General features: G+C 35.9%; 2 protein-coding genes across 2 annotated transcripts in view; one reads left to right on the top strand and one right to left on the bottom strand.

The window, feature by feature from the left end:
• LOC148172445 (EGFR adapter protein-like) overlaps nucleotides 1-27,618 on the top strand; it is a 112,506-nt gene that overhangs the window by 40,027 nt on the left and 44,861 nt on the right. Inside the window, exons 2-3 of the mRNA XM_088038558.1 lie at nucleotides 5,704-5,784; nucleotides 25,691-25,765. Coding sequence (XP_087894684.1) covers nucleotides 5,704-5,784; nucleotides 25,691-25,765 — 156 coding nt within the window. The remainder of the gene's footprint in view (nucleotides 1-5,703; nucleotides 5,785-25,690; nucleotides 25,766-27,618) is intronic.
• On the bottom strand, nucleotides 5,795-7,409 carry LOC148172447 (uncharacterized). Its single transcript, XM_088038561.1, has 7 exons — nucleotides 7,178-7,409; nucleotides 6,823-7,127; nucleotides 6,682-6,767; nucleotides 6,588-6,632; nucleotides 6,455-6,537; nucleotides 6,307-6,402; nucleotides 5,795-6,262 (listed from the first exon to the last, which is right to left on the bottom strand). The coding sequence occupies exons 2-7, from the start codon at nucleotides 6,949-6,951 to the stop codon at nucleotides 6,000-6,002; spliced, it is 702 nt and encodes a 233-aa protein (XP_087894687.1). The 5' UTR covers nucleotides 6,952-7,127; nucleotides 7,178-7,409; the 3' UTR covers nucleotides 5,795-5,999.

Genomic DNA, 27,618 nt, shown 5'->3' with positions numbered 1-27,618 from the left:
TGTTGTCTCCCATATTAAACTTAAAACACCTAAAAAAGTTTCATGAATTCACACGGATTCATTGGTTTTATTTTAGCAATTACTTTCTTAAAATCGCTTGGCAATCTTCCTTTTTTGGTGGCATGAAATGGCGGTAGTTCATTGGGGTGCAAAGTAGCGTTTGAGTGAAGTTTCATCAGCCCTTGTATTTACCATCGGCATTAACCGGCCAGTTCTCGATTGATAAGACCTGCGCATCATTTGTAAAAATAAATAATTCTGGCGAGACGTTGGGGCGCAGGATAACATCGATAAATTAGTGTGATTTTTAAATATTTAGAAGTCGGCAAGTAGCTCCATAAACGCTACGATCGTCTCGGTAGAACTTCATAAAATAGTGTTCGGGTAATGTTGAAATAATAAAGGCGGACGTTAATGAATTATACATGGCTAATTGGTTCACCCCGAGAGTCGGGTGAGATGCTTTGGGCTAACAGACGTGTGAGTTGGTAGTTAGCGTAAAAAGGACGTCAAATTGATAGCCACCTCCATTATTCGAAAGTGGTTGTTAAAACCAAAAAAGCTTATAAAAAGGTCAGCACTGAAAAGCCTTTCGCTGTGTTCTTGTTTTTGCCTCTATTCTCCGATTTATTATTCATGTTGCGGTATATTTATGCATAAAAATGCTCAACAAAAATTGAAACTCCTGCGATTATGATATTAGAAACTTTTAAACTTCGTTCCGCAGACACTGCCTCCCTCGGGAATTTAAATAAATTTTACATAAATTAGGAGTCTGTCCATTATAATAAACATGCACCTGAATTAAGAAGTCGCCATAACCAATCCGCACCCTCTGCATTAAAATTCATAGTACTTAAAGCAATGCTCCCACTGAATTAATGTCTCCTTTTTACGGTTTTATGAAACTCGACCGACGGTGGCGCCACTCCGCCACACTTTATTTATCCAATTATGAGACTGAGGATCTTTCAGGATAATTAAATCTCACTCATAATGAGCCTAAATATTTGAGAGGCATTTGATCAAATTAAATCGCAAAATGTCGCAATAAAACACGCTCGTTAAATTTAAACAATAAAAATCGAAACGCCGCAATCCATGTTTAGGGCAATAATTAAAACAGTTTTTTTACATGTAATAAAATAAAATGTAGGCAAAATGTAGGACCAACAATTTTATTTTTGAAGACACGATAAGAAATTTCCAAAGTTTTTGAATGTGAGAGTTCACAAGATGTTCATTTTCATTTCAGAGAAACACTTTTGATGTAGTCTTGTATCCGAAGTTTTCTAACTTCCCATCCATCTTTTACAATTCGGCAAGAGAAATTATCTCCTCATTATCATTTGCTGAGACGAGAGATTCGAATTGTGAGACGATTCAAAGTTTATTACGAGACCTCAGATTATATAATTAGGTACATGATGATCGTTACATTACACTTAATTCCTTGTTCTAATGTTCCATTTCAGCGACGAACAATGTACCTGAAAATAATAACGGCGTTGAGAACTCATTCTTTAGGACTTTAATACTTGTGACAAATTCATAATAAATTTTGGATTTCTGATAATTAATACCATCGTTGGAAGTTTTAGTCTTTTTAGAGGTCTTTTTGGCGCTAACAATGCTAATTGGTTAGATTTGACGATACCGTTCGAAAACGTGATTTTGGCAGGCACCTGGGAGGCACGCAATTAATTATATACATCTCGAATGAGCTTCCTCAGTTGCAAAATTAGTTTTGTTGCGTCTTTGTATTGAGACAAAAAACTATACTATACACTGAAAATGCCTAATTTCAAAATCAAAGCGGCAACTGATGTGGGTAATTATTTTAACAACCCGTTTCGCAGGGGTTCTTTTGAAGTTGAAACTCTCATTCACTGGGAATGTTCGAAAACAGTGTCTGTTTGTGACACAAAGTATACAGCAGATGCATTACGAAATTGTTATTTAATTATGTTCACGAGATAATTAATGTTACAATAGTATAAATTACGAGTTAAAAGATGGCGCTTGAACCATTAGAACCACGATCATTGCAGAACCAAACTACTGCCTCTTTTATACAGGAAGCGTCGTAATTTATAATCCATGAAACGGGACGGGAGGAATTTTATGCATAGTTGCACATGTTGCATGTAAAATATATGACGAGTATATGGCAACCTGAAAGGGAACCTCGACTTCGAAGCAATTTTGATCATTACAGTCCAATGCTTAATGTGAGAGATGGACGGTGCATGTGGATAGGAATTGTCTAAGCTTAGATCGATTTTGATTAGATTCTATCAAATAGAATGCAGACACTAAAGCATTTATTGGTTGACGGATAATTCTAACGTTCTTGTGGCTTGGGATTGAAATCCTCAATTACATTTTACGATCAGTGCAAGTCAAATTAAATTGACAATTTAATTGTGAGTCTCTAACAGAGTTGAAAATGTCTTTCTCCTCCTAGGTGACGCTTTTGACAAGCAAAAATTTTCACAACAAAGAACGTTTGTGCTAAACTATTTCTTTTGCAAAGTGTTTTATTCTAATCCTTTGCTCACTCTTTTTATGTTTTTTTTTGTTTTTTTTTTAAGTTTATACCTGGTTAATTAATTTTCATCACGACAATGACCAAACACAGCGAGTGCTCGGAAATCACATCAAAATTTGTGTAACAAAGAATGTAGGGACAGAATGCATAGCAGCAAATCCCAGAGTTTGCATTTAAAATAAATGGGAAGTACACGAATGTTCTCAATATGTTTTTATATTGCATGAGATTTCTTGTTTAGTGGGAAATTTGTTGTCTAAATAATTTGAATTAGAGAGAAATCCCGACAAATTCCTGGAAACAAGCGGATCTTCAATACGACCGTTTTCGTGTTCCCTTTATCATCGTGCACATATCACTACCGAAATAAATCAGGCTGCTAGTCAACAATAGCTTCGCTCGTCCATTGTATTCCCGAATTTCGAAACGCACATTCCCAATAATATCAAAGCCGTTTTTTATTTTTTAGATCCTGAAGGAGCTATTTATAAAATGATTGGAGCGGAAAAACCAATCATGTTTACGGTTCTTTTCCTTTTCCTTGTTGATCATTTTAAATTGTTTTGACAATTTAACGAATTTGTTATTTTAACTGATTAGGTAAGTCAAACAAATAGAACGCCCATTTACTAGATCCCCAAGGAAATTACTACTGGTTGACGCAACAATTAAAATCGGGTGTATAAACACGTACTCTAGCATGTACAAGTTGGTCCTTTTAAATCATGCACGGCCATTTCCCTCGTTGTTTGTTACAAATGAATACTTGATGGCTTACCCGAGACCTACGCAGAATAACATTGCAATGGCGATGGCGGCTTAACTTGAAATTACTGCGGATTTCACACCTTTTTTTAACGTCTATGCTACAATCTGCAGGGGTTATTAGTTTTCGTCTTCTTGCGTGTTTAAAAACTTTTCTGCCTCCAAACTACGGAGATTTTCTCTGTCGAGCCAAAGAAATTAAATACACTGAAAAATAAGATTTGCTGGGCTTTGCTCGCAATAATATGAGAAAGAGAAGTGGATTTTCTGACAAGATGCACGGCGGAAAAGCTGGCGATTGAGGACTTTTCAGTTTAAGTAGGAATACTTGAATACTTTATTTGTTTAAACGTAAATCTCAAATTATTTATTTTACTTTGGCTGCCGTTTGACAGAAAATAGTTAAATTTTAATGACCATAAACTCAGTGGATGCCAAACACGATTTTTTATGTTAGACAAATGGTGGATGCGCCAAATAAAATTTTTATTTTCTAATAAATAGTACCTACAAATTATGTTAACATATTATTTTTGCACAATCTACTTTAATTCATTCCAGTTCAACCGTTAATTAATCCAATGATTCAATCAGAAACGTCAGGATTTGAATTTACAATAATGAAAATAATCATACAGTACGCAGTCTATTTAAAACCATTAATTAGATATTAATATTAGTCGCTCATTCCATCAAATTACAACATAGTAGACTATTAGTAATTCCATCATTCATTTGAAAGAAGTCATTTGCAGATGAAATCATCGAACGTATACCCCAAACTAATAGTAAAAGATTCACATAAAAAACCACATTTTCTCTAAGTGAAGTAATATCCATCTAAAAAGTTTTCTGTGTACATCTTACCATAAAAAGCTCGAAGCATCTGCGAACAAATAATATGATCAGCACAATTTATTTCCGAGAAGCGAAAACCCCAATTTTTTTAACGACTAACATGACATCTGTTTAGTTTGAGAAAAACTGAAACGTGAAAACTTGAAAGCTCTGCCAATGCTTTTCAAGTTTTCATTTGGAAAGCTCGAAGTTTCATCTACCGGTTAATAGATGGCAGCATTTTAGTTCAGTTGCAAGTTCTCTTTAATTAGTGCGGCTCCTTTGTATGGTGAAAAAGCACGAAAGCTTCTCCACTAATACATTTCGTGCTCCCCTGAAACTTCTGAGTTTCTTCTATTGGCTCCTAGAGGGCGGCGCTGGCGAATAATTTTTTTTCTGACTTATTTAAAACTACCAAATTCGAAAAACTGTACTAATATGGCAACTAGCCTCCTTGATAAATCTCTTGGTTTTCGGTGCTACATCCATGTCTGAATTTCTATAACCGTCCTCCCTTTCAAAACCAGAATCTAAACACTCTTCGCCCGGCAAATGTGGCCACACAAGTGACATGCACGCCTTTGAAGTCACAAGAAATGAAAGTGAACCGGAGGCAACTTTGTTTGTGTTTCCATTAGCTTGTGCTAAAGTCCTGTATGCATGTGTGCCTTAATCTATGTGTTGAAGTCCGGCTTTATTTCTAGAACTCCGGTAGCCCGAAGCTTCCAACTTGAAAGGATGCCACTCACTGGTGTTCTTTGATTTAAAAAGAACAAAGGTTTTGCCCGGAAAAAGTTAAAAATAAGAAATGATCCCCTGGAAACTTCACCAACTTAACTTTTTCATTACATCGAATCTCGATCTGAGAAGGCGATTTTTGTTAATATTTAATTTGCTAAATATCCTTCGTAAACGAGTTTCTTGGAAATTTTTTATTTCAAAGAAAAACGTTTTTTTTGGGATCTGGATGAAATAATAACTTAATTCATTTAGACGTGGACTTTAAAATGTTAAAATGTGATACATTATAGCGGGGAAGTGCTGAAAACTCGTAAAATTGCTTTTATTATAAAAATTAAATTTAACAGCACGATTTATTTTAGTTTTACGATTTGTCGCCCGACATTATGGCCAAAGGCGTTTGAGCTATAAAGTCGCTACGATAAATCTACAAATTTCAAACAGTCTCTTCTGGATAATGAACAGGGTGCGCCCTGATTGGTAATTTTCACTTGCCACGACCATGTATTTAGTTTAATCACTACCATATTATCAATTAACAGTAAATCTATTGTCCATTTGTTACATCGTCTGTTATTAGGACTTGATCAATAATGCACAGCTATGTTATTGTCATGTAAAGCCCTAATGAAACGGTTGGACTCCATGATCATTTTGGTTCTGCACGAAACAAAAATATAATTTATAGCTACTGCGTTGGTCAGGCTTGCGTTTAAATAGCTTTTTAGTTTGACATAATATAGTTGAGGCTTGTTATTTCCCTCGAGTTTTACTGCTATTATTTATTAGATCTGATTTTTTTCTTATAGTATATGGGATCGTTCTCTGTCGCAGCATCGGAACAAATTTCAAGAGGCGAAATTGTCCGCGATCGGCTGCAACAGATGCTGGTAAGTTACAACTTATTGCAAATATAACAACAATGTTAGCGCCAACGCGGTATTGTCAGGATACCGGAAATTAAATAATTTAGACGCAAATGAAGCAATTGATTATTTTGTATATAGCTGCTGGTTATCTCACAATTGCAATCGGGACCAAACAAGATTGCGCGCCAGTCCACGATTTTGACAGAGCTTGATTATTCTTTTTGATTTTGTAATTTTTAGTTTATTACAAATTTTATGACCACGAGAACAATCCACAAAACATTCGGGCTCTGTTTAGAAGAACTACTTTCAATTTTAATTTCTTTCGTATTTAAATCTCCTGTGAAATTAGAATTTGTTCTGTGATGTTCTGCTTTAAGTTCATCGTGTTCTTTTTGTTCGGTGGTGGACTCCGTTTCCGCGTGATCATCCTCTTCTATCGCGATATCTTCACCTGCGCTGTCATCGTCATCTTCGTCATCATCTTCAATCTCTTCATCTGTAAATAGCTTTCAGCAAAAATTAACCGTCAATGCATTCTACCTTGTGAATTTGACTGGCGCTTTATTTTTCTATTAGAAACTTTCCGTAAAATTCTAACTAACGCATTATCGGCGTTCCGCTCCATTTTCACATCGTCTGCAACAAACAAAGAATTTTTCAAATTGATTTTGTACGTAATATCAGTCACCGTTGAGTAGTTCTGGAGTGCGAAAGTTTCTATTTTCCCCAGCGGCTGGCACCTGCCTCTGATATTTCCGACTGAATGAGCAACTGCAATTGAATTTCTACATTTTTTAAAAAGGATATCCTTTGAATATTACGATCTAAGTCTGGAAATGCGATTTTTCCACAATTTTTGTTGGTTTCTGCAACATCAAACATTAGTTTAGTTCGTACAGCTATTTATTTATGCACGTAGTTCCACGACTCTGGATCGACGGTGGTGTTATTACGCCTCGTTTAACTCTTCGCAAAGAACCAACTTGCACCATTCCAGCATTCTGGAATGAAGTCACAAGATTTATTAGTTAGCATGTATGGTAAGGGCGTTTTTACCGGATGTTTTGTCATGCACCGAATGCAGTTATTTACTGTGGGGGCGGATCTTGCATTGCGGTGAGGCGCAGGGACGGGTTCACCCAGAAAACACGTCGGGAGATCTGGGAGAAAAATCAGATTTTCCATTGTGGAGAATACAGTACCTGGAATGGGCTGCAAGGGGCTGTTTCTGAAGGTACGATTACAGTTACATGGGGGTTGGGTGCTTATGAAGCTTCTCCGGCAAAGTAAAGTTTGGATTTGGAGGGTGCGCGGCTCCCATTTGGTTAAAGTGTGCAAGTCGCACACCCCAAGGAAGTCATCTTCAACAAAGAGCTAATTGGAATTAAAATTGAGTATGGGAGTTACTAACCGCATAGGTTTCATTCTCCAAGTTCACGAAACGGCACTCGTCAAATTTCTTCAGTTTTTTCGACGACAGATTCGTGTTAATCGCGCTGAAAAAAACTATCAAAAAAACGTTCATTTCCATGACAAGCGTCGATCTATAACTCCCATGACTACACGAGCGGTTTTGAGTTTTCCACACTTTTTTTCGTTATCACCGACACTTAACAAGTGTTTAACCATTGTTGGTGCAACAGTTGGCACCAACTAAACGAAAATCGTAGTTGGCAACAACTGCAATAAATACCCAACTACACGCGGCGCCACTTTAATTCAGCTTTATTTTCCCGACAACCGTCGACTTTTATCAATGCATCTTCTCTGATAAAATTAGATGATAAAACGAAAGCGACAATACTTCACTCTTGCAATAAAACGTTTAGTCTGTGACGTCATTGGCTTTATCGACTTTTCTGCCACCAGAGCAACCAAGCGGAAGTGAATGCACAAAACAAAAAGACACGAGGGGGTGTAAACATTGCTCGAAAGTGTATCGTAAATCCACGTTCGGAGGCGGTTTTCTTTGATTTTTGCACGGGATTTATTAACTCACGTCTTTTAATCATTGCCTCTAAATCTGCGGTCATAAAGCATCGGGCTTATCTATTTTTTTCGGGTATGAACTTGTTTATGACTACCATGTGAGAAAATTTATGATTCACTGTTTCAACGTGATTTATGGCAGTCGTTGCAGACAGTTTTTACTATTTAGGTGGTGGGTGTGGGCTGCGATAAGCAGACACGTGAAGGATAATTTTCTACACATTGACTTCCAGTTTGGAGATAATAAGTACAGTAGAACTTCAATTATCCGAACTCCGACCATCCGAATCGCTGATTATCCGTATCACTTTCAAAAATAAAAATAAGCCTATCACAAATTATTGCCTGGTTTAATTAGTTCCGATGACACGATGATGAGTCACCGTCTCGTAGTCAACTTCTCACTCTCAAGCGTATACGTGACTTGGCTGCCCGAAAACGGATTAAAGCATTCAAACAACTGACTATGACTGAGATGTTCAGTAAAAAATGACATACATATGTATGTAAATAACATAACATGTAAATTTGTATCAGTTTCTTTTAATTAATTAAAACGCACAGAGTATCGAAAATAAAATGTTATTCTTTCAACTGCACCCAGAAAAAAATCCAATTATCCGAATTTTTGGTTATCCGAATGGGGTCCGGTCCCAATTGATTCGGATAATTGAAGTTCTACTGTATGTGAAATAGGACAAAAAGATTTATTAATGTTTGTTAGAAAGGGCGAAATTAAAATTAAAAATTGTATAAACTTCTACTCCCTTTTTCACGATCCTCTTTATTATATTTGGGATCGTTAGACCTGTCAACCGAAAAGTCGCATGACGTAAAAAGCAGCAAAGTGGTGCCATATGCACCCTAATGAAAGAGTTTCGTCTTGTTATTTCCGCACCTGCACCAGCACATGTAACGTTGTTTAATTAATGACACATCACCCATTGAAGGATATAATGCTAAACAGAAATCGTTTTTCTGCTCCGAAATCAAATAGTGAAAACTGCTGAAAACCGACGATTCATCATCCCTATTAATGAAAAATAGATAAAAACTCGCTTTGTCGACTAACTCAAACAGGCAAAGCAAATTTGAATAGGCACCATACATGATAAAGTAATATATAACGAAATGGATGTCAGTCAGAGGTAAATTCGGTTTATATCATACGGTTTAATTTCGTTGATTGCTTTGAATCGCTACATAGATCACATAATCTGTTAAGCAGAGCAGATGTTATATGTGGCTCGATACGATTAGATGGGATTTAATTAGAAAATTACCACCAACTTCTAAATTGAATAATTGTGTTCAAAGGAAATAATTCAATTCCGATTGCTGTCTTTGTCTACAAACGCGATGAGGCCGCAAAGCACGTATTTCCCAAAGAAACGTTTCGATATTTGTGTGCTCTCTAACCTTTACTTTGTCCTGAATTAACTTTGGACATTTATTGCAGATTGTGAAAATTGCGTTGAGAGCAAACATGATACGTTAAATGTAATTTTGAGTTAAATTCTTATATATGAGCTAGAGGCGCAGATTGCGTCCTAGTTTTAATCGTTATTTAGGGCGATGTGCATGATTATAGCGATATTTTTCATTCTAAGCCGATTATGTGCTTTTTTAAACTTCAAGTTTATTAAAACTCAAGCAGCAAAACTCGATTGCAATGCCATTCTAGGGTGCACTGCTTCACCCACATGATTCAACACGCAAGAAAAAATAAAACGAAAGAATGGAACGGAGTAATGAATATTCTTGATCGTTTCCTCGAGACATCTAATATTTCTTCGATTAGTTCAAGAGGCGTCGCCCCTTATCGTTACATTAATATCAGGTTTATCGTTCTATAAATCGTGGAAGTTTTCGATATCTGTGATTTTGATTTCTGTCATGGAAGAGTCTTTTTTACGGCCATCAGTCGCCGCGTTTGAATCATACAATGGCAGAAGTTAAATTATAAGTATGGCTCGTCGGCGCGTCGCGTGTTGTCGACATTTCTGATTTGTGTTATGGGAGGAGATGCAACTCGGATAAGAGGACGGAAATACGAATGCTCCACACATTCTCCTGTCTCCTCCCGCCTGTCACTGTCATTCCTGACATAAACATTATAATTTGAAATCCATTTGCAAATCATGACTGTATATCAATGTGCCTGCCATTTACAAACACAATCATGCATTTTTCGCACTACATTAGTATGTCGCGATAAGCCACATCCAAATTCGCCGAATCTCCATTAGCCCAGTCAGTTTGAATGACCTAATTTGCGCAACAAGACGTTAGGGCAGCTACCGCACGAGAGGCTTGTAAAGTGAATTAGCAGTGTTGTATATAATTGAGCACACATGTGATGCGAGAAGTTTGGAAAGTTTAATTAAGTGTGAAGTGCAGATAGCGTGCGTCGTTGGAGAACCCTAGAACGCATTGGCGTGCGGTTGGTCATTGCTGCCATGAATTCACATTGAGAACTTCGACGGCACGATTCCCAGTCTATTCTTTCTAGGACCTTCGTAAAATTTAGCCTTAATGGAGTGGCGGCTGCACTGATGAGAACTCGTCACTCAACGGTTTCCAATCACTAGGGTCACCGGGTCGGACAGGCTATAATTTCCGGACTATGTTCGCGGACGAATTGAAAACGTCACGGAAGCACATGAGTTTTTTGGGGCGATAGAACGCCGATAGCGAATTTACACATTTTCTCATCAAGCGAAGAAAGAATTCCGGAATTGCTGATGCCGTGATAAATTCCTAGTTATGAGTTACTTCTCTACTTTGAGAGTATTTTAAATTACATTCCAAGAATTATGATTACATCTCTTTTACTCTCATGCAATGAAATCTCCTAAAGGATTCACATTGTTGGTGTAGATAAGCCAAGATGCGAGATTTAAGACAACAAGTGAGAAGTGATGATGAAGCACCACACGTCCGCGTTTATGGCAAAGTATCTGCAGCCATACGTACATGTTTGCTTGCAATCAAGATTCTTCAAATCTCATGACTCCCATCACAAGTCTGTTCCTACTATACACAGATTTCAATATTCTTATTGTTTTATCCCAATTTCTAATAACACCGTTTTACTTTAAGGACATTTCAAACAGCAGAAAAACTTAATTATGTAAAAGAAAAAAGCTAAGTTCTGTCGAGCAGTGAGCTATTCTATAAAATTATAAGTTTTTGAGAAGCAATCTTAATAAGCTTTGATACTACCTAGCTTTTCTTCTTATTGTCACCGACTTCTAAACTTGTCTTTATTTAAAGAAAAGTTTCAACTTCGCATATTGCAGAGGTAATAGAAATATCAAAGTAAATTACTTTTCTTTTAATACGAGAAAGCAGCTTAACACTTCACCTCATCAAATGATATTATCTGACCGAGAAGCGTTGTTAAGGGAAAAGCCTCGTAGGGAGATAGCGGTGTATCAAACGCTTTCATTTAGCCGATTTCATTTGAAATTCGTAAGGACGTTTTGGGGAGGTGCCAACACTAACACCACGAATTAAATTCCACTAAGCTTGTAAAATATTTAGCTGGAGTAAACAGAACGTTGCGTTAAATTAACAAGAAAGCATTCGACTCACGCTCTTAACAAATAAAGTAACCTACTTGAACAAGTCTACAGTCCATTAGGCCGAAACACAGACATCCAGCAGGCGGACCTGCAGTCGTAACAAAAGTACCGGAACTATTATGTTAAAACCAACGAAAGCTCTCACTGTGGAGGCATTGCTAAAGTACATAATATGTTTTCTTTTCAACCCGAATAAGGCCGCTATTTCTTTTGTACGGAAATAAACTCGGGCAGAAGAGTTGGCACGTTGCTGTATTTATGGGCTGCCTTCGAACAAAAAATCGCCAAAGCTTTTTCATACAAAGATGGACGTTGTTAAACTCTGACACGAGATTAATAATTTCATGTCGCCGATGAAATTTTCGAGCAATTTTTCATCAGTTAAGAGCATCTGCGCATCGTCTAGTTGATTGCAGTACAGACTACTGGAAAGTTGTGTTTACAGTGTTGTCTCGAAATCCACAGTTGAATGTCATTTTGAACGGCTTGTGTTAATATTGACGTATGTACTTGGAGACTTCGCTAGTTTGTCGTTTTTGCCCGCGAGCTCGCTCAGCTTTCTGGTATTAAATCCAGTGATGAAAGGAGAAGAAGTTTCATCGCAATTTTAAAACAAGAGCAAATAAACTTTTTACCAAGGTTTTAAACAAACATGAAAACTCTGTCGCACTGTACAAAATTTTCAGTGCGGCTTTCAGAAAACCTCTAAATTACACAATCTCCCATTATTTTCACATTCACTGGAACTGTAAGCTAAAAATCTACACATGAAAGATAACAATAGTTTAATGCAACAAAGAGTGAGCTTTCATTAAACAACTCTCATTTATTCTTAATTAACGGTGTTCTCATACAAGACATGAGTTCTTCAACAAACAAAAGCTTTTTTTGATCTACCAACAAACTAATTTTCACAGAACTATGCAGCAAGATATTGTTGTGACTTGCTTTTATTAAATAAACTTCGAAATGTCAATTCAACTGAATGTAAACATTTTCAACTTATGTATATTGTTTTCTTTATATTGTGCCACTGCTTCTGATCAATATCACAATGGTTCAGCTACCGATGGAAACTATGAATGAATAAATAAACTTTATATTGAAGTTTACACAGTTCAATATTTGACTCTTCAGGGGTTTCAAACTCCATTTACGTTCATTTTGTGAGAGATACGGTAATGCAAAAATCGTTTACATGGGAAGAGTCTTCAAGAAAACTTTCTAGCAATTTCGACTGAATCACTACTAAAATGAAATCGGCTATTATATTGCTTTGGCGAGCTTTAAAACGATAGTAAGTCAGAAAATGTATTTTTTGAAGATTCTGAAGGATTTTATTTTATATTATTCTTATATTATATTATTTATTTTAAATTCTGATATGTATGTTTAATCAAATTTAAATTAAAAAAGAACGATGTTCGGAAGATCACTTTAAAATAAATATTACTATGTTTTTTTTTTACTACGATTTACTCAAACTACTTACATTTTTGTATTACAAATTATGTAATCTGAATATTGGAGACCAAAGTAACCTTCGCAGAAAAACTATTTTAATAAACGATTTGTTATGTCATGTCCAAAATCATAAAATATGAACAAACTCTAAAGCGCATGATTATTCTACACGTGCTTTCACAGTCGCGTCCTATGAATTTCAGTTACTTTCCGGGCGTCGGGACACCAGTTTCGTGTTCAGCTTTAGCTATTTCAGCGCGTGTCGACGATAAACGTTCTCCATGAATAAATAATATTCCCGTTTGGTAAGTATAGCTTTTTTTTAATACACTTTGATAGGAACATCTAGTTTTAATAAAAATATGAATGTCTTCAATGACTCAAAGTCGCATACATTTTATATATTTTTTTAAATTCAAATTTACTCCAAACAATATAAAATATCTGTTTATGTAAACAATAAGTATTTCATCTGGGTTTGTTATTAATGGACGTGAGCGCTCGTTTGGATCATAAATTTTTAACTGTATATTCCAATTCTGCATGCATATTAAATTAATTATGTATGCTACATTTTATCAAAATTATTAAAAGCTTAGTTTCTCATTAAATTAAAACATTTTTTTTAATCTTATGAGGATTTAAGAGACCGATATAAATTTTTTAATATTGTAAGGTCTTGATTTAATAAACAATCCTGGCATGGCATTATTTAGCTGCGAAACAAACAGATTTTTTCGTGTTGTGCCAGGCGTGAAAATGTAAAAATCGTGGATGCCAGTTACATGAGATTTAAAGGGATATTATATTTTTGTATGATTATACATGCAAACCCTTTTTTAATTAAAATTTAATTAATAAACTTTGAGCCAGGATTAAACTGGATGACCTAAAATAGTATTCTGTAATATTCGCTCAATCATTTTATTTGGAATTATTTCGATTTTTTTAACATTCCGGTATACTGTAAAATATGAGGTTGTAATGTAACAAGCCACGTGGAATTTTCCCGTTTTTATTAAAAAACACAAACGCGCAATAGAATTCAGCAGACGGAAATTAGATTTGTATTTTATCTATTGGGTAGAGAAGATTGTTTATTTTGTTCTGTGAACTCTTCGAGATATTTACCTTTTATATTATAGGTAAAGCACTCTTTGCTTGTCTTGATATTAGAAAATCGATTTTTTTTCTCTTTTGGAGTTTACGTTTTTAAAACTAATTCAAGTGAGCTTGCAACATAATCATATTTCAAGAGCATTAAAGCTCTGATTTTTTACCAGACACAAACCCATTGTTTATCAACCTCTCCGAACACATCAAGGGTTTGATAAGCGGATGAAAATAACAAATTCGTGAATGAAATGTTGAGAGCCTGTTGATATTTTGCGGTCGACTTTTTTGATTGCATTAAATCCGAGCATGGAAACAGGGAATTTACATGAATCTGATGATCGAAACTCCATCCGTCGTTCAGCCATCATTACAGTCTTCCACTCGACGTCAACGGTATCTGGGGAGACCCTAAAACACTTAAAACAGTCTCCTTCCGCCTCGCTAAATCTTATAATTATTACAACAGTCTCTGAATTATAATTAGTGCACGTCTGCTGCAGCGCACTTTAACAACTTCATCTAGAAAAGTTATATGACGTTCTTAATTAGATAAATTCACTCAAATTAACGAAACAGGGTTCAGGGACCACCGGAGTATCGGACGTATGGTAGTAAACTATTTTGGGAGGAATTTCAGGCAATTGCTCGGAGATCACAAATATCTGGAACTAGGTGCAGGAGAAATTTATTTCTATGCGCTCACATTCTAAATGATTTGGTTTTCTTATATAAAATATTTATAATTGTTTAACTTAAAATTTGATATAGAAATAACAGCATGGCGCATCCACCATTTTAGCCTTGTGTTGCTATTTTTAAGCCTTACTGATGACATTCAGAAGAAAATAGCGAGAAATTTTTAAAGCAAAGATTGAATTTTTTTATTAGCCCTAAATCATTATTTGGCGCATCCACCATTTTTCCAAACTAGTGTTATTTAGTATCTCCAATAACGGATGTTTTCTGAATTTACGAAATGGGAATTAACTTGTTGTTTTGTGATTAATGATGTTTATCGGTCTAGAGTTTACGATCACCAAGACTTGCTAATTAACTTTAATTTCCCCAATATCAGACGCGTTAATAAGCAAACAGAAATTTTGGAAAGTTTGTAAATCTGCAGTGGAGTGAAGATGAAATAAAAAAGAAAATACAATGATAGACAGAATATTTTGGCCAAGACAAAAATATAGGAAAAGTAAAGCGCCCCGTTGTTTATCTTACTTATGTGAGTTTGTTTAGTTTTCCGAGTAAAGTTAAACTACGTCAATATTATTATCGTGGTATTATCTGGGTTTTGGCATCGCTGTTTGTCTCTTTATCATTTGGGGCGAGGCCCAGCCGCGTGTTTGTACATGTCTTGGGAGAATTAAATTTAGCATGTAATTTAAGTGCAGAAACATCAACGCCAGGGAAACTGACGCGGGACTGTCACCAGAATACTGATGTCTTGAATGAGACCTAAGCTTCTCGTAGGCCTCGCGAGTGCCGTGCCAAAAGTGGAAGAACTTACACACTGTCACTTACACAGGACGTGATATGGCTAATTACAGTTGAATTAATTCAGATCCTGAGTAGGTTCATTGTGGTTATGGTCACGAAGGCGTCTCTTATCCTTCACTTTCCTTGAAAAGACAATTAGCCAAGTACGCATCATGACGCAGCTGTTGGCGGAATGTTGAGTCACTTGACAAATTCAGATGGATTAGGTTGGTGTTTTAATTTTAATTATGGGGACGGCATTCAAAACCGCAATCTATATATACACTGATAGTTGATACAAGGGGTTGCCGACCCGGAGGGCCGCTGCCATTGTCTAAACTGACTTAATCAAAGCGTGCAGCGCTCTGACACTAATCAAATATTTAAATACCGTGCTTTTAGAGGCTATTGTCATCAGCTTCTGTCGGATTGCACGCAATATGCCATCTTCATTATGATCGGATATTAAATTTTTTAAGCCTCAAGACGGAAGGTATATTACTCTTCGTTTATTTTGGCTTAGACGTTGCGTGGCAACCACTTGAGTATTAAAAGGACAACATCATAACAATAGCTGCGCGACTCCTCCCTCATATGAATATTACACAAAACGTATTTTCCCACAAGCTTCACGTTATACGTACATATCTTGAGAGGAGGATGGAAATTAAATCAGATTATAAACATCCACAGGAGACTAGCGCACTACGCGATATATTTCTTCTTTGTTGATTTAACTTGAGCAGCACAAGTTTTATTACATTTTGTAGGTACAATGAAAAAATTGCACCAATTTGTGCATCAACCTAATTTCCAGCACTATTTTTACTCCGAGCATCAATAAAATTTTGCCGTCGATACGTTCAGCTCTCCCGATAAAACTGCTCGAGTACGTACAACTCGCTTCTGCATATTGGCAATCAAACTTGACGTAACAGGAAGACGTGCATTAAATTTTGATACTGTAAACAGATCATAGCAATCTGTTTACCTCAATACTTTTTTACAACGCGCCGTTTATACGGTTTTATTTTATTTTTGGTTGCAATTACCCGAAACTAGTTTTAACTCTTTCTGAGTTTAAACACACTTTTCTACTTCTAGTGAGTAATCAAAGTTCTAAATTCACAAATACATAATTCTCAAGTTTGTTGCAAACTTGCTCGAGTTTTATAATTAGCGGAAACGCTCGCTATCGAAGTTTTTTTGGTGGTTCGACTTTCGTTGCGTTCGCGGAAGAGATAAGAACTAAATTTATTTCACCAATAATGAAACTTAAATTAATAACCGCTCCCAAGTTGAGAAAGGTGTGAAAAGCAATGCTTTCAACATTTTATTTCGGGCGAGATTCTCTAGGGTTAGATTATCCCAGCATTTGCGGATTCTAAGAGACCCCCATGTGTAATTTTTTCTGGTCTGGCTTAGATGGGTTTTAAATGAATAAACCCGGCTGCGCCATCGTGGTATTGATTAATTATGATATAGGGGCAGAAATTATATGTAGCATTCAGAAACGCGTAATTCAGACCACAGATGTAATCGTTAAGATCAAAAGGGCTTAAGGGATGTTCAACGTAGATAGCGACCCTTAATGCAACATTGTATATGACACAATCTTTTGAGCTGGTGTGAATAATTAAGAAATACCGCACACATAAGACTAGTCTGTTATCATTAGTGTAATGCCTGGACAATGTCGGTTTTACATTAAATGTTACCCTGGAATTATCGCATTATGCTCGCTTTTATCTCACGAGAACTATCATATCTATTAAAGATTTTTTCCATGTGGAAACTAATTAAATATGCTAAAAAATACTTCTATACCTATTATTATGTTTTACGTAACATTAATGTAGAAGACAAAGCAACAAAGTGGCAGTTACAGATGCACATGTTACTGACAGATATGTTTCTATTTTAGTACTGATTATTCATTGAACTTTTTATTAAACGTAAATACCTAAATAAAAGATAATGCACCTCTATTAATTATTTGGAAAGGTTTTACATCCGCCTTCGTACGAAATTGTCATAATTATAATAATAGGGTCATCCATAATTCAAAACCTCTTGGATTCTGCATTTATTGAAAAATGTTCGATTCATCCCTGTTGGTAGCACCTGCAGTTCGCTCACTGATCTGTATGCAAATATTGCATGCAAGTTTCTCATAGTTGAACAATGGCAGCATGTCTAAAATACCAATAGCTTAGACCATTGTTCGAATAGCAGCAGTGAAGATTGTCGACTGCTCTACAAAATCGTTAAATTCAGTTATTCAACGGTAAAGATCATAAATTGCATGTTGTGAGGTGATGAAAACAGCCTTGTTTGAAACGTCGACATAACATTAGCATTTATCGATTGGTAAAAAATTGTCGCTGAAAACGTAAACCTTATTCGTTTCAATTCCGCTCTCTAATTTGATTCATGTAATACAAGTTCACAGTTCTTTGATTGGAAATGAAGAAACTGACAGGCTGCACTCTTTGTATATTTTAATGTAAATTGCATCTCTCTGATTTAGTTCACTGTGAACTCTTTGGATATTTGATTTGAATACAGCCAACACACTCCACTAGAATTTAATTAAATTGTTTGGTATTTTTGCTCAATAAAATTACTTTCAAATATTCGCCCTTTCATTATTCATTATATCTATTATTTACTGTGGAATATCGTTTTTTCTCCTGGTGGGGCACAAACGTGTTGTCCTGACGACCGACTATCTCTCCCCCAGGTAACGCTCACGTTGCGCCTCCTAACGTTCAAATTAATTTAAACCTTATAAAGTACATTGTTCTCCAAGTACCACTCTCAAAATATTTTAACTGTGCACTTTGATGCCGATTTATGCAGTTTTCGCTGATAACGTTCTTATTACGAAACAGATTTGTTCTTAGAAGATTAGTTGTTCTTCTGATATCAAACTTTTCTAACTCTTAGAAACTTTGTATTGTATCACATTAGAGTTAGCGTGGGAATAACTCACTCTAATGTGAACTGAATCTAACAGCTTTGACGTTTTATTTGAACTCGAGTGACTGAGATCTCAACTTGATAGAAAAATGGGAGATCAATATCAATTTTCCGATTATATTTGACACTCCAGAGTGAATTATGTTGTACGCAATCGAGTTTTGATCCAGATGCCTCCCAAATCTTTTAAATTATGAAATCCAATTTGAGAGGGTTTCGAAGTTTGCGGACTTACTTCTATGATTGAAAAACAATTCTCTTACTTTCTTTGAGGCTGCCAGAATTGCGCACTTTTAGTGTGTCCTACAAATGAATATTTCTTGCATAAATGGTGGATGCGTCAACATTTTTTTGACTTACGTTTATTTTTTCTCGAGGAATGGGATCTCACAAAATTTCACAATCACGACGTGTACTCGACAATTTCATGCGACTTATACCCCTCAAACCTAGTAAATGAAATGAGAGTTTGCAAGTATATTCTACATGAAATTTCGCTTATAATAAAGATCGTTTATAGCTAGTATCTCAGATGCATTTTCCACTCAAATCTTTCCAAAAAGCAAAAATAAATCTATTTAGCTATGCACACATTGCATCAAATTTCTATAACGTAGATTAGCATTGAATTGCATCGAATTTAAAAAATGGTGGATGCGCCAGAGCTCTGCATTCCAGAATGCGTACATTGGGTCAAAAATGAAATTTTACGATGGAATTTCAGGAAATTTAATAAAAGTCTACAATAGTCTGAATATCCTCGATACCACCAACATACATATTTGCAAATGTGATTTAGAATACACGCACGACATACATGATCAAGAGCTGCCTTTGGATGGAGGAGTGAATTTAATTTCCTGCTTGAATGTGATTTCCCCAATGGACACAATGCAGGATATTAATATTTGCCAAAGGATTGAAAAGCCTGAATGTTTGCACTTTATTTGGGATCAATGATAATGATGATATTTTCATTTTGTTATAGTTTGACTAGAAGTGGGATTATTTGATATAGTGTATGTACATGACGCCGAACAAATTAATACTAATTAAACGAGATAAATAGTTCGGGAAGCAGGCAAATAGGTGTCTCAAAATATTTGAGCATGCATGATGCAACGTCAATCATTTTAACATTTGTTTAACGACAGCAACGTTGTGTCATTGTTATAAAAAATTAATAGCTTAGCTCTTGCGGTGAATTAAAATTTTAGCATGTTATAAAAGTTGCTTTTTTGTATAATGAATCTGAAAAAAACGATCGATATCTGAAAACGGCAAAGATAGCACATCCGGTAACACGCTGACGTCCCAACCTGCGGCTCTCCTTATCCGGATTACTTTAATAGTAAATCGATTACTGATAGGGTTTATATACCTGGTGTTACGTGCAAAAACTGAACCCACCCTTAAACTCATCTATCAGAGTCGTGGCCGATGTTGTAGTGGTCGTAGAAGTAAACGATCTCTTCGTTTAAACGAGTGAAAACCGTGCAAGTGCTGTAATAAACTTCACTTGAGCTTTCCGGTACATGGAATTTGTGAAATTTATTACTGTGGTCACGTTTGCTTTATGGCGAAGTATGAGTGTGAATTAATTACTAGTCCATGAAAAATTACATTTTTATTCGAAACCGCTGTCGGAATTGCGCTTTATCGGATGGTAGCGTGATTATAAAACGGGAGCGAGACAAGCAACAGGTTCTGTTCTCGTACTTGCAAAACAATAAACATGTAAATATATTTTATTGTTGTGTCCAATTGGGACCTGTCTAAGACAGGGCCGAAAAGGATTAATTAATCCATACAGAAGGAATAAATATGTCGGTTTTAGAACAGCGCAAAAAAACGAAACGTTTAGATCTATTTTCCTCAATGAAAAGCTGCTCCAGCTACTAACCATTTTTAAATTCTGTAAAGCATTTTCTAAATGAAACAGGCCATGAATTGAGCGTGTCCTTTTATAGGAATGGTTAAAGTAACATGTAAAGTTTTCAATGCTGCAACAAAAATCTCGACGACATTTACGCAATTCGTTTTTTTCTAAATCAGTTTTGATGAGTTTCAAAGCAGAACGGAAAATCAAGTAATTATAACATAACAGCCAGAGAAAAACAAATTGATAAAGCTGCCCAAAATTTTAGTTATAAGGTTATTTCAAAGTGCGGTTTAAAGCAAGATTTCAATTCCCATTGTTGAAAAAAATGTCTGTTTTAAACGACCCTGCTTGTAACAGTGTCACGAAATCACGAAAATCGATTCGCCCTACATAAAAACCACAGATTTTTCAACATATGCAAATTTCGGTACCGTTCGCACGTTTTATCTAATTTGGCCACGTAAGTTTCAAAATTCTTCAAGTTTTCTCAAAGTACGATAAAACCAGAAAGGAGGCAAAAGTAATTTAACTAGCGATAGAAGGTCACTGAACTCAGCCACATATCACCAACTTTTGTCATCCCAAAACACCCACTTTACCTCTTTAATCAATAAATTTAACAATAAAGGGAGTCAAGATGTAATTTTTGCGGTAATTGGTTTTAAACGCGAAATTGGAGTAAGTGCAGTGACAGCGATTTCCCGAGGATCTCTTGAGGATTGAAATAGGCTAACAGTGCCAGTGGTGGGATAATTACGTTATAATCCATTACAGAATAATTAACTTGATTGCATTGTCATTAACAGGGAGAAACGTTTTGAATTTTTAAAACAAAATGTGGTTATAAGATCGGGTTTTATTATTTTGGTTTAATGCTAATTAGTGGGTTATTGTTTTGTAATTCGATTAAGCCGGATTTAATTCAAATTACCTGCATGTAGGCACTTAAACAGAACACCCCCATTTTCATTCAAATTTTGTTATTCTAGCACACAAGTCAGTTTAATTATAACGTGTCCTGAACTCGGGGATAGTCTCAGCCTCAGCTGATTGTCGAGCCTATTTAAGCACTTGCCCCGAAAAGTTTATGGCGGTACAGGCAGTGGCAAACTAACCGCATTCATTTATCACCCTTGCCTGACTTCATCTTCTATTTTCCCGATGCTACTACACATTTTCCATAATTAAATTTGCATCGACACGATGTAAAATTATTGCAGAAACCGAATCAACTTATTTGCATGTGTCCAATTTACATGATTACTTAACCGAATTGTCTATCAGACAAAGATATGGGAATTGTAATGGCTCCAGTAATATTCTCGTTTTCGCGAAAGCTAAATTATCTGCGAGGTGAGTTTGGCAATTAGCGCTAAGTGGATTTTATTTCACTATTCGTGGTCGTTATAAAGATCCGAAATGAGAAAATTAATTCCGCTTTTAAATTAAAATGGAAAATTTGGCTTAACCATCGGTATGATTTTAGAAATTTTTCTTGTTCGAAAAAGGTGGATGCGCCTTTTATCGTCTCGCTCAGTTCGAAATGAAATGTCTAGACAGATCATTTTTTGCTTTTCTTTACCTTACGACTCTAATTATTGAACCTTCGTAAAACAGATAATTAATTAAACACTTAATTAAAATATCCAATAACTTTTATGTCCACGCCAATTGTCGCGTTTATTAATACTGCAGTGTTCAATAATTTCTTGAGCCACCATTGTTTTCTCTTGAAGTTTTTCACTGGTTCTTTACGAAAGAAGCAATTACCATTTTCCAGAATACATCAATTTTAAAATTTTAATCAAAGACACAAATTTAATTAAAATTTATTTACAAGATGGGATCAGGTTATTTGAAAGGCTCTCCGTAATATTAAAAATGACTTTGTAGAAATTTATCAATTCAATTACAACTTGGGACGAAAATTAGAAGAAACTAAGGGGAAGCTCGATACTCTAATTAAATTTCTTTAATTTAATCTAATCCCCCTAACTCAGTTTACTGCTAATCGCCATTATACCAGTAATGCTAATAATGTCAGTATTTGAACCGAACAAGACACCTGAATATTAAATCCTCGATTAGCATGCATTGATAGGGATTTATTGCCGTAAAACTTCTAGAATCTAAAAGCACAATTTAACTCCCGACTTCTCCCTCTCAATTGAATTTAAATGATTATTAACTCCGCTGCGATTCTGAGCTCTTATATTGACAGTGTTATCGGCAAAAACATTAGTAAAATTGTACACTGTTTCAGGGCGAGTGGTATCGGCGGATAACTTAATTACCTCGTGTAATTAAACTCTCATTAGAGCCATGATTTGATGAGACTCTGCTGATCTGAATATGCAGATTAAGCGACACGTCTACCGGTATGAACCGCACATTTAACGTGCCTTGATTTCTCAATGATAATGCTGAAGAGGCCCGAATTCTAAATCATCAAATTGGGTTTCAGCCTAAAAGAGATTTAAATAGCACGCGGAGGTATTACGGACGTGAACAAAATCTCTTTTTAATTTTTAATTATCTGACTCGATTTCAGTTTTTAAAGAGGGAGATTTACAGGGCGTTTGATATTAACAAAAATTTTATTCATATTTATGGAGAATAAAAACTAAGCCTGACTCATGTTTTTATTTGGGAGAGAGTTACTCGACATTCATAATAATTCTGTGGGGAAATAAATGCTTTACTGGAACCGAACGTCTTACACTGATGAATCAGACACTTATTTTTCACAGACCTTTAACTTGATACGCCACAAGGGATAAGAACTATTTTAGAGTTTAAACTTAGGGGTGACTAGAAGCACACAAGTGATCACCAAAACACAATGATAACTAGACAGTTAGTGATTCCCCTTGGGTATAATAATATAATGGATCTTGGCATATCACGACATTTTTTAATCGGATAAGATTACAGACTGGCAAATGTAAATAGATTTGTGTGGAGGGAGAGTTTTGAAGGGGCGACAAAAAATTTGATTTTATGGATTTAATCTACAGTCAGTTTTGTTGCAGAAATAAAACGAACCTCTTAAGATATAAAACTCGAAGGCTTTAGAAATTTTCTCGGGGCTGAAAAGCCCTCCGACGCAAATACAATCTAATGTTGTGGTCGATTTGACATTCTATTTATCTGAGAACCCAACTCCCCTAATTACATCCTTTCTCTTTCCAATCGTCCAGATTTTGGTTTCTGGCAACGTCACGCACAGAAACCGAGAAAAACGCCTCATTCCGAATCCTTAAATTGGTTTCGAGCTCAGTAATTTGAATTTGTTTTCGCATCCCACTTCTGTCTTAATCTCGATAACGTCACATTTATTTTCAATTTATTCAACGAAGAACATCAACGCGTCAAAAGCGTGATTATTCAATTTCATTAAAATTAATTGAATTCCGCCATTCGCCACATTTTTATTAATTTAAATACGAGGCTGATATCGAGAAAACAGTCATCGATCTGATAGTTACAAGTGCATGACCAACGTTGGGGTGTAAAAGCGAGCAGGTTTAGTTCCGATAAAGAAGATTTGTAACGGTCGCAGTGTTCCTATATCTTGTAACGCCTCTTGAATGTAAACTAACCTGGCCAGCTTTCCGCTTAATTCACTCAAGAAGTCGAGACTTGCACACCCTCCAAATAAAATTTAGGGTGTTTTTAAAGAGTCTGGACCTAATCTAATGAAACACTTCATCAAATCTTTTAGGAGCTTTTAGTGCAACGCTTTAACTTGATTAACGGGGGAAAATATTTGTCGGCGGTATGCAGGTGTAACGCTTGAAATATCGGGTTTTTTAGATGACTGAATCACCAGTTTTCAAAGTTTAATGAGTGAAAGTGGTATTATACTGGCTGTTTGGGGTTTGGCAGCCAAATTTGAGCCCGCCGTCTGAGGACAACTGGTTTATTTACAATATTTATTCATAAATTGTTAAATTGATAAAGATAAGAAAATTCGTACTCTGGCTTCACCATTTTCTTGCAAAAAGGTCTTATTTTATTTACACTTGGATAAGTTTTTTGCGCTATGATTTGAAAAATTACTTACATTACTACCAATAACCAGTGGTCGCATGTCGCATTACTACCAGTGGTCGCATTTCCTTCCAGTTAAACTATAAAAATTACTTTTATTTTGATTTTTTGTTCAGTTTTGCAACCAAAACCCAAACATCCTGAGTCTGCGGACTTTGCAGACACAAGGGAAAATATCGTTTGCTCATTATGTTAAATCGTAAAGCCCCAAGAGGACATTTTTTCCTTGATGAAATAAAACGTGTTGTATTAATGGTAAAAGCACGCCGAGACCCTTGAACATCTCTCCATGTGTCTAATGAACGAGAAGTAAAACCCGAACAGCCCATAATTTACAATTCCTTTCCTTTAGCTTTCTATGTAGCTTTCATCCGAGCGTTCACTGCTAGTGGCTTACACTTAGTACTCGACACCATCCTGATTTATCGTTACATTAGCCGCACTAGGAGGCGCCCCACCGCGACAAACTCTAATCATCACCGGGAAATAGTTGCGCGACAATGTTTCTCTTAATCTGGTTATCCACCCAGAATTATTCCGATAAAATGAATCTTGGCTGTATCCTACAGTTTCTTCAACGGCTGAGTAACTTGTGCAATAAAGAGAACGCCTCTAGAATCCCAGATAAATTGAGCAAACGTCAGACTTCTCTTGAATTTAGTCCGGTACGTTTAGACATAAAACTCACAAAGTTGGAATGGTTATGCTGCTAATCAACATAAAATTTTAATTGCCGCCAGTCATCAACGCAAGACTTCAAGCAATACGCCAAAGTAGCGAGGAATATTTATTTTAGCTTCAAACGACAACAGTCATGTTGGGGATAAATGAAAGAACGTTAATCTTCTTACGTTATCATCAAGAAACAAACAAAGAAATAGACGTAATAATCTGTACAATAATTTGCGCAACACAACACATTGAAATCCGCCTCAATTATTTTACCCGACTTCGTATTTGTTATGCAATACAATACCTCGTGCTCTTGTGTAATTAGTCTTAACAGCGCAATTTCAGCGCACAGACTTAGGAGAGGAAGCAAGAAAACACTTGTGCATGTTTATCACAACCTGCCAGTTTGAATGATACGTCATTACTGCAACACATTACAAGTACGAATCGACTGAAGCAATCTCTTTTATCGATTAACCCGGCGCATCCACCATAACTCTTATGTGTCAGAAACACGCTACAACAAATTGCGTCCTTTGAACACTTACTGGTGTATTAATATATTAATTTATACAAGGTAAATTGGGAAACGTAGCACGCAACACTTAGCAGACGCTAAAAATAGATTGAATTTAAATTTCTCGAGTTACGCCAACATGTTTTTTGACACCACTGTAATTAGGTTTTTCTTTTACAGGACAGTTCAAGAAAAAAGTACGTCCTTCTTGTAATCTCGTTGGCAGGCATAAAAGTATGCAGTCCAGACGGAAAGGTAAGTGTTGATTTATTATTTCATATGTTTCAGAACGCGGCGTGTTTTATGAATAATACGACGACTTTACTGTGACAATCATATTTCTACGTCTTTTCTAATATACTTCTATTATATTGAAATTGTATCTTTGATAATCAGTTTTACGTGGCAAGACTTTCGAATGCATTTAAAACTTTTTAGATTATGCAGAAAATCTTGGTTCTATAGCGCGCATCCTTTATCACCATTTAATAACAAAAGTTTTCCATTACAAATATTGATGGGGCCACTTAAAGTTTTTCACCAATTTTATATTTATGATGGAATATGTTAACGTCAACATATTCAGTCCCCAGTTCAATTGCAGTTCGAGTGATTATTTTTAAACATGCCAAAAAATTTTCATTTTAATTTTAATAAAAACAACTATGACCCAATTGGATGATCAATTTCCGCGGTAAAAAGAAATTAATTTCCTCGTCAAGCTGTGCTTGTCATGAAAGTAATGAAAATAGTAGAAGCCACATTAATTAGTTGGAGGCTTTTTCTTCTCATCTCAAGCAAGCATCTTGTTCAATTAATTTCATGAACCAAGCAAGCAAAACAAAACTGTCTGCCATTTCAAAGCGAATCTCCAGCACAGGTGAACGATATCAATCAAAAATGCTGAATAAAGGAGCAAGAGCAGAAATAATCCAAGCTTTCTCGGATACCGTCGCCAATTTTGCTTGCATCAAATTTACGCGAAATTATACTTAATCTCCGGTATTTTTAGCCGAGAAACAATTTTTGCTCCTAAAACCGGTAGAAGGATGAGACCATAACAAAAATATTGAATTACTCGATAGAATCAGTTTGCTCATTACTGGAGAAAATACAATACTCTGAAAAGTTTTGCTTGTTACGTCGAGACCTTGCTTTATTTCCGATTTCTAATTGGTGCTTGAGTTAAACAAAAATGTCGAGGGGATGGAACGACGGAACGAGGGTGGCTTGTTCCAGACTGATAGCAGAGGTACATGATTTGGCTGCTTGGTCCGGGCACGTGTTTTACATTAATCCGGTGACTCCCCACATGCAACGATTTCATGTGATAACCTGAAGTTATTTCCATTGTGTCGTGACTCAAAATATCTCTTACTGCTCCAAACATGAATAAGATAACTGGAGAATTATGTGGGAGAACTGAAGGGTGTATCGCTTTGTATTTTTAATTATTTTGAAGAGACAAAAGTGGACGCCCAATAACAAAACGAAGAACAGTTTCCAGATGTAGAATAAAATAAAAACTTGTTTACAAGATAAATGTGAATTTACTGCTTAATAAACATGTCCTCTAGTAGTGTTAAGTGTCGCTGATTTGCATAACGCGCACATTACAGAAGAATTTAAGAATCTGTCCAGAATATAATAAATTTAGTTTGTTCCGAGTAAGTGGTTAAATTAGTAGATGTAAGTTGGTTTTCTGTAGAATATCATTAGTGCATGACTATCCAGAAATGTTTCAAAACGGCTCTTCCAGCGCATTAATCGCAGACATCACGTTCGCAATTACTGATGATACCACAGTTGGTATTTTAGGTATGTCGTAATTCATCCGACGCGAGAGCCATTGTGAAAAATCCGACAGCTCTTTTCTCAACTTCGATAAAACGGTTTTCACAGTCCCAGTGGTGCTAGCACACAGTTGTCTCCTCGGGTCCGTTTTGAATAGCACCCAACCACTAAAACCTGCCAATGCTTAGTAAAGCTTGAAGCATTCAAATTAGTGTCGAGGCCATTTTGTGTGCATAACGTCAACGTTCTTTTCTGACGTAAACGTAATTGTAAAAGCGTGTCGGTTGGGACGTGTCGAGTGTAAAAGAGCTTCG

The sequence above is a fragment of the Gnatocerus cornutus genome, chromosome 6, assembly GCF_029298725.1.
Source record: "Gnatocerus cornutus isolate USDA-ARS CGAHR chromosome 6, icGnaCorn1.1, whole genome shotgun sequence".
Taxonomy (NCBI): Eukaryota; Metazoa; Arthropoda; class Insecta; order Coleoptera; family Tenebrionidae; genus Gnatocerus; species Gnatocerus cornutus.
Note: the sequence above shows the minus strand (reverse complement) of the source record. Positions and strands in the feature narration are given on the sequence as shown.

Coding starts and splice junctions, on each gene's coding strand:
- LOC148172447 (XM_088038561.1), bottom strand. CDS start 6,951: ATGGAAAATCTGATTTTTCTCCCAGATCTCCCGACGTGTTTTCTGGGT. Junction 6,768..6,822: donor GGTGCATGACAAAACATCCG/GTAAAAACGCCC, acceptor ACTTCATTCCAG/AATGCTGGAATGGTGCAAGT. Junction 6,263..6,306: donor GCGCCAGTCAAATTCACAAG/GTAGAATGCATT, acceptor AGCTATTTACAG/ATGAAGAGATTGAAGATGAT.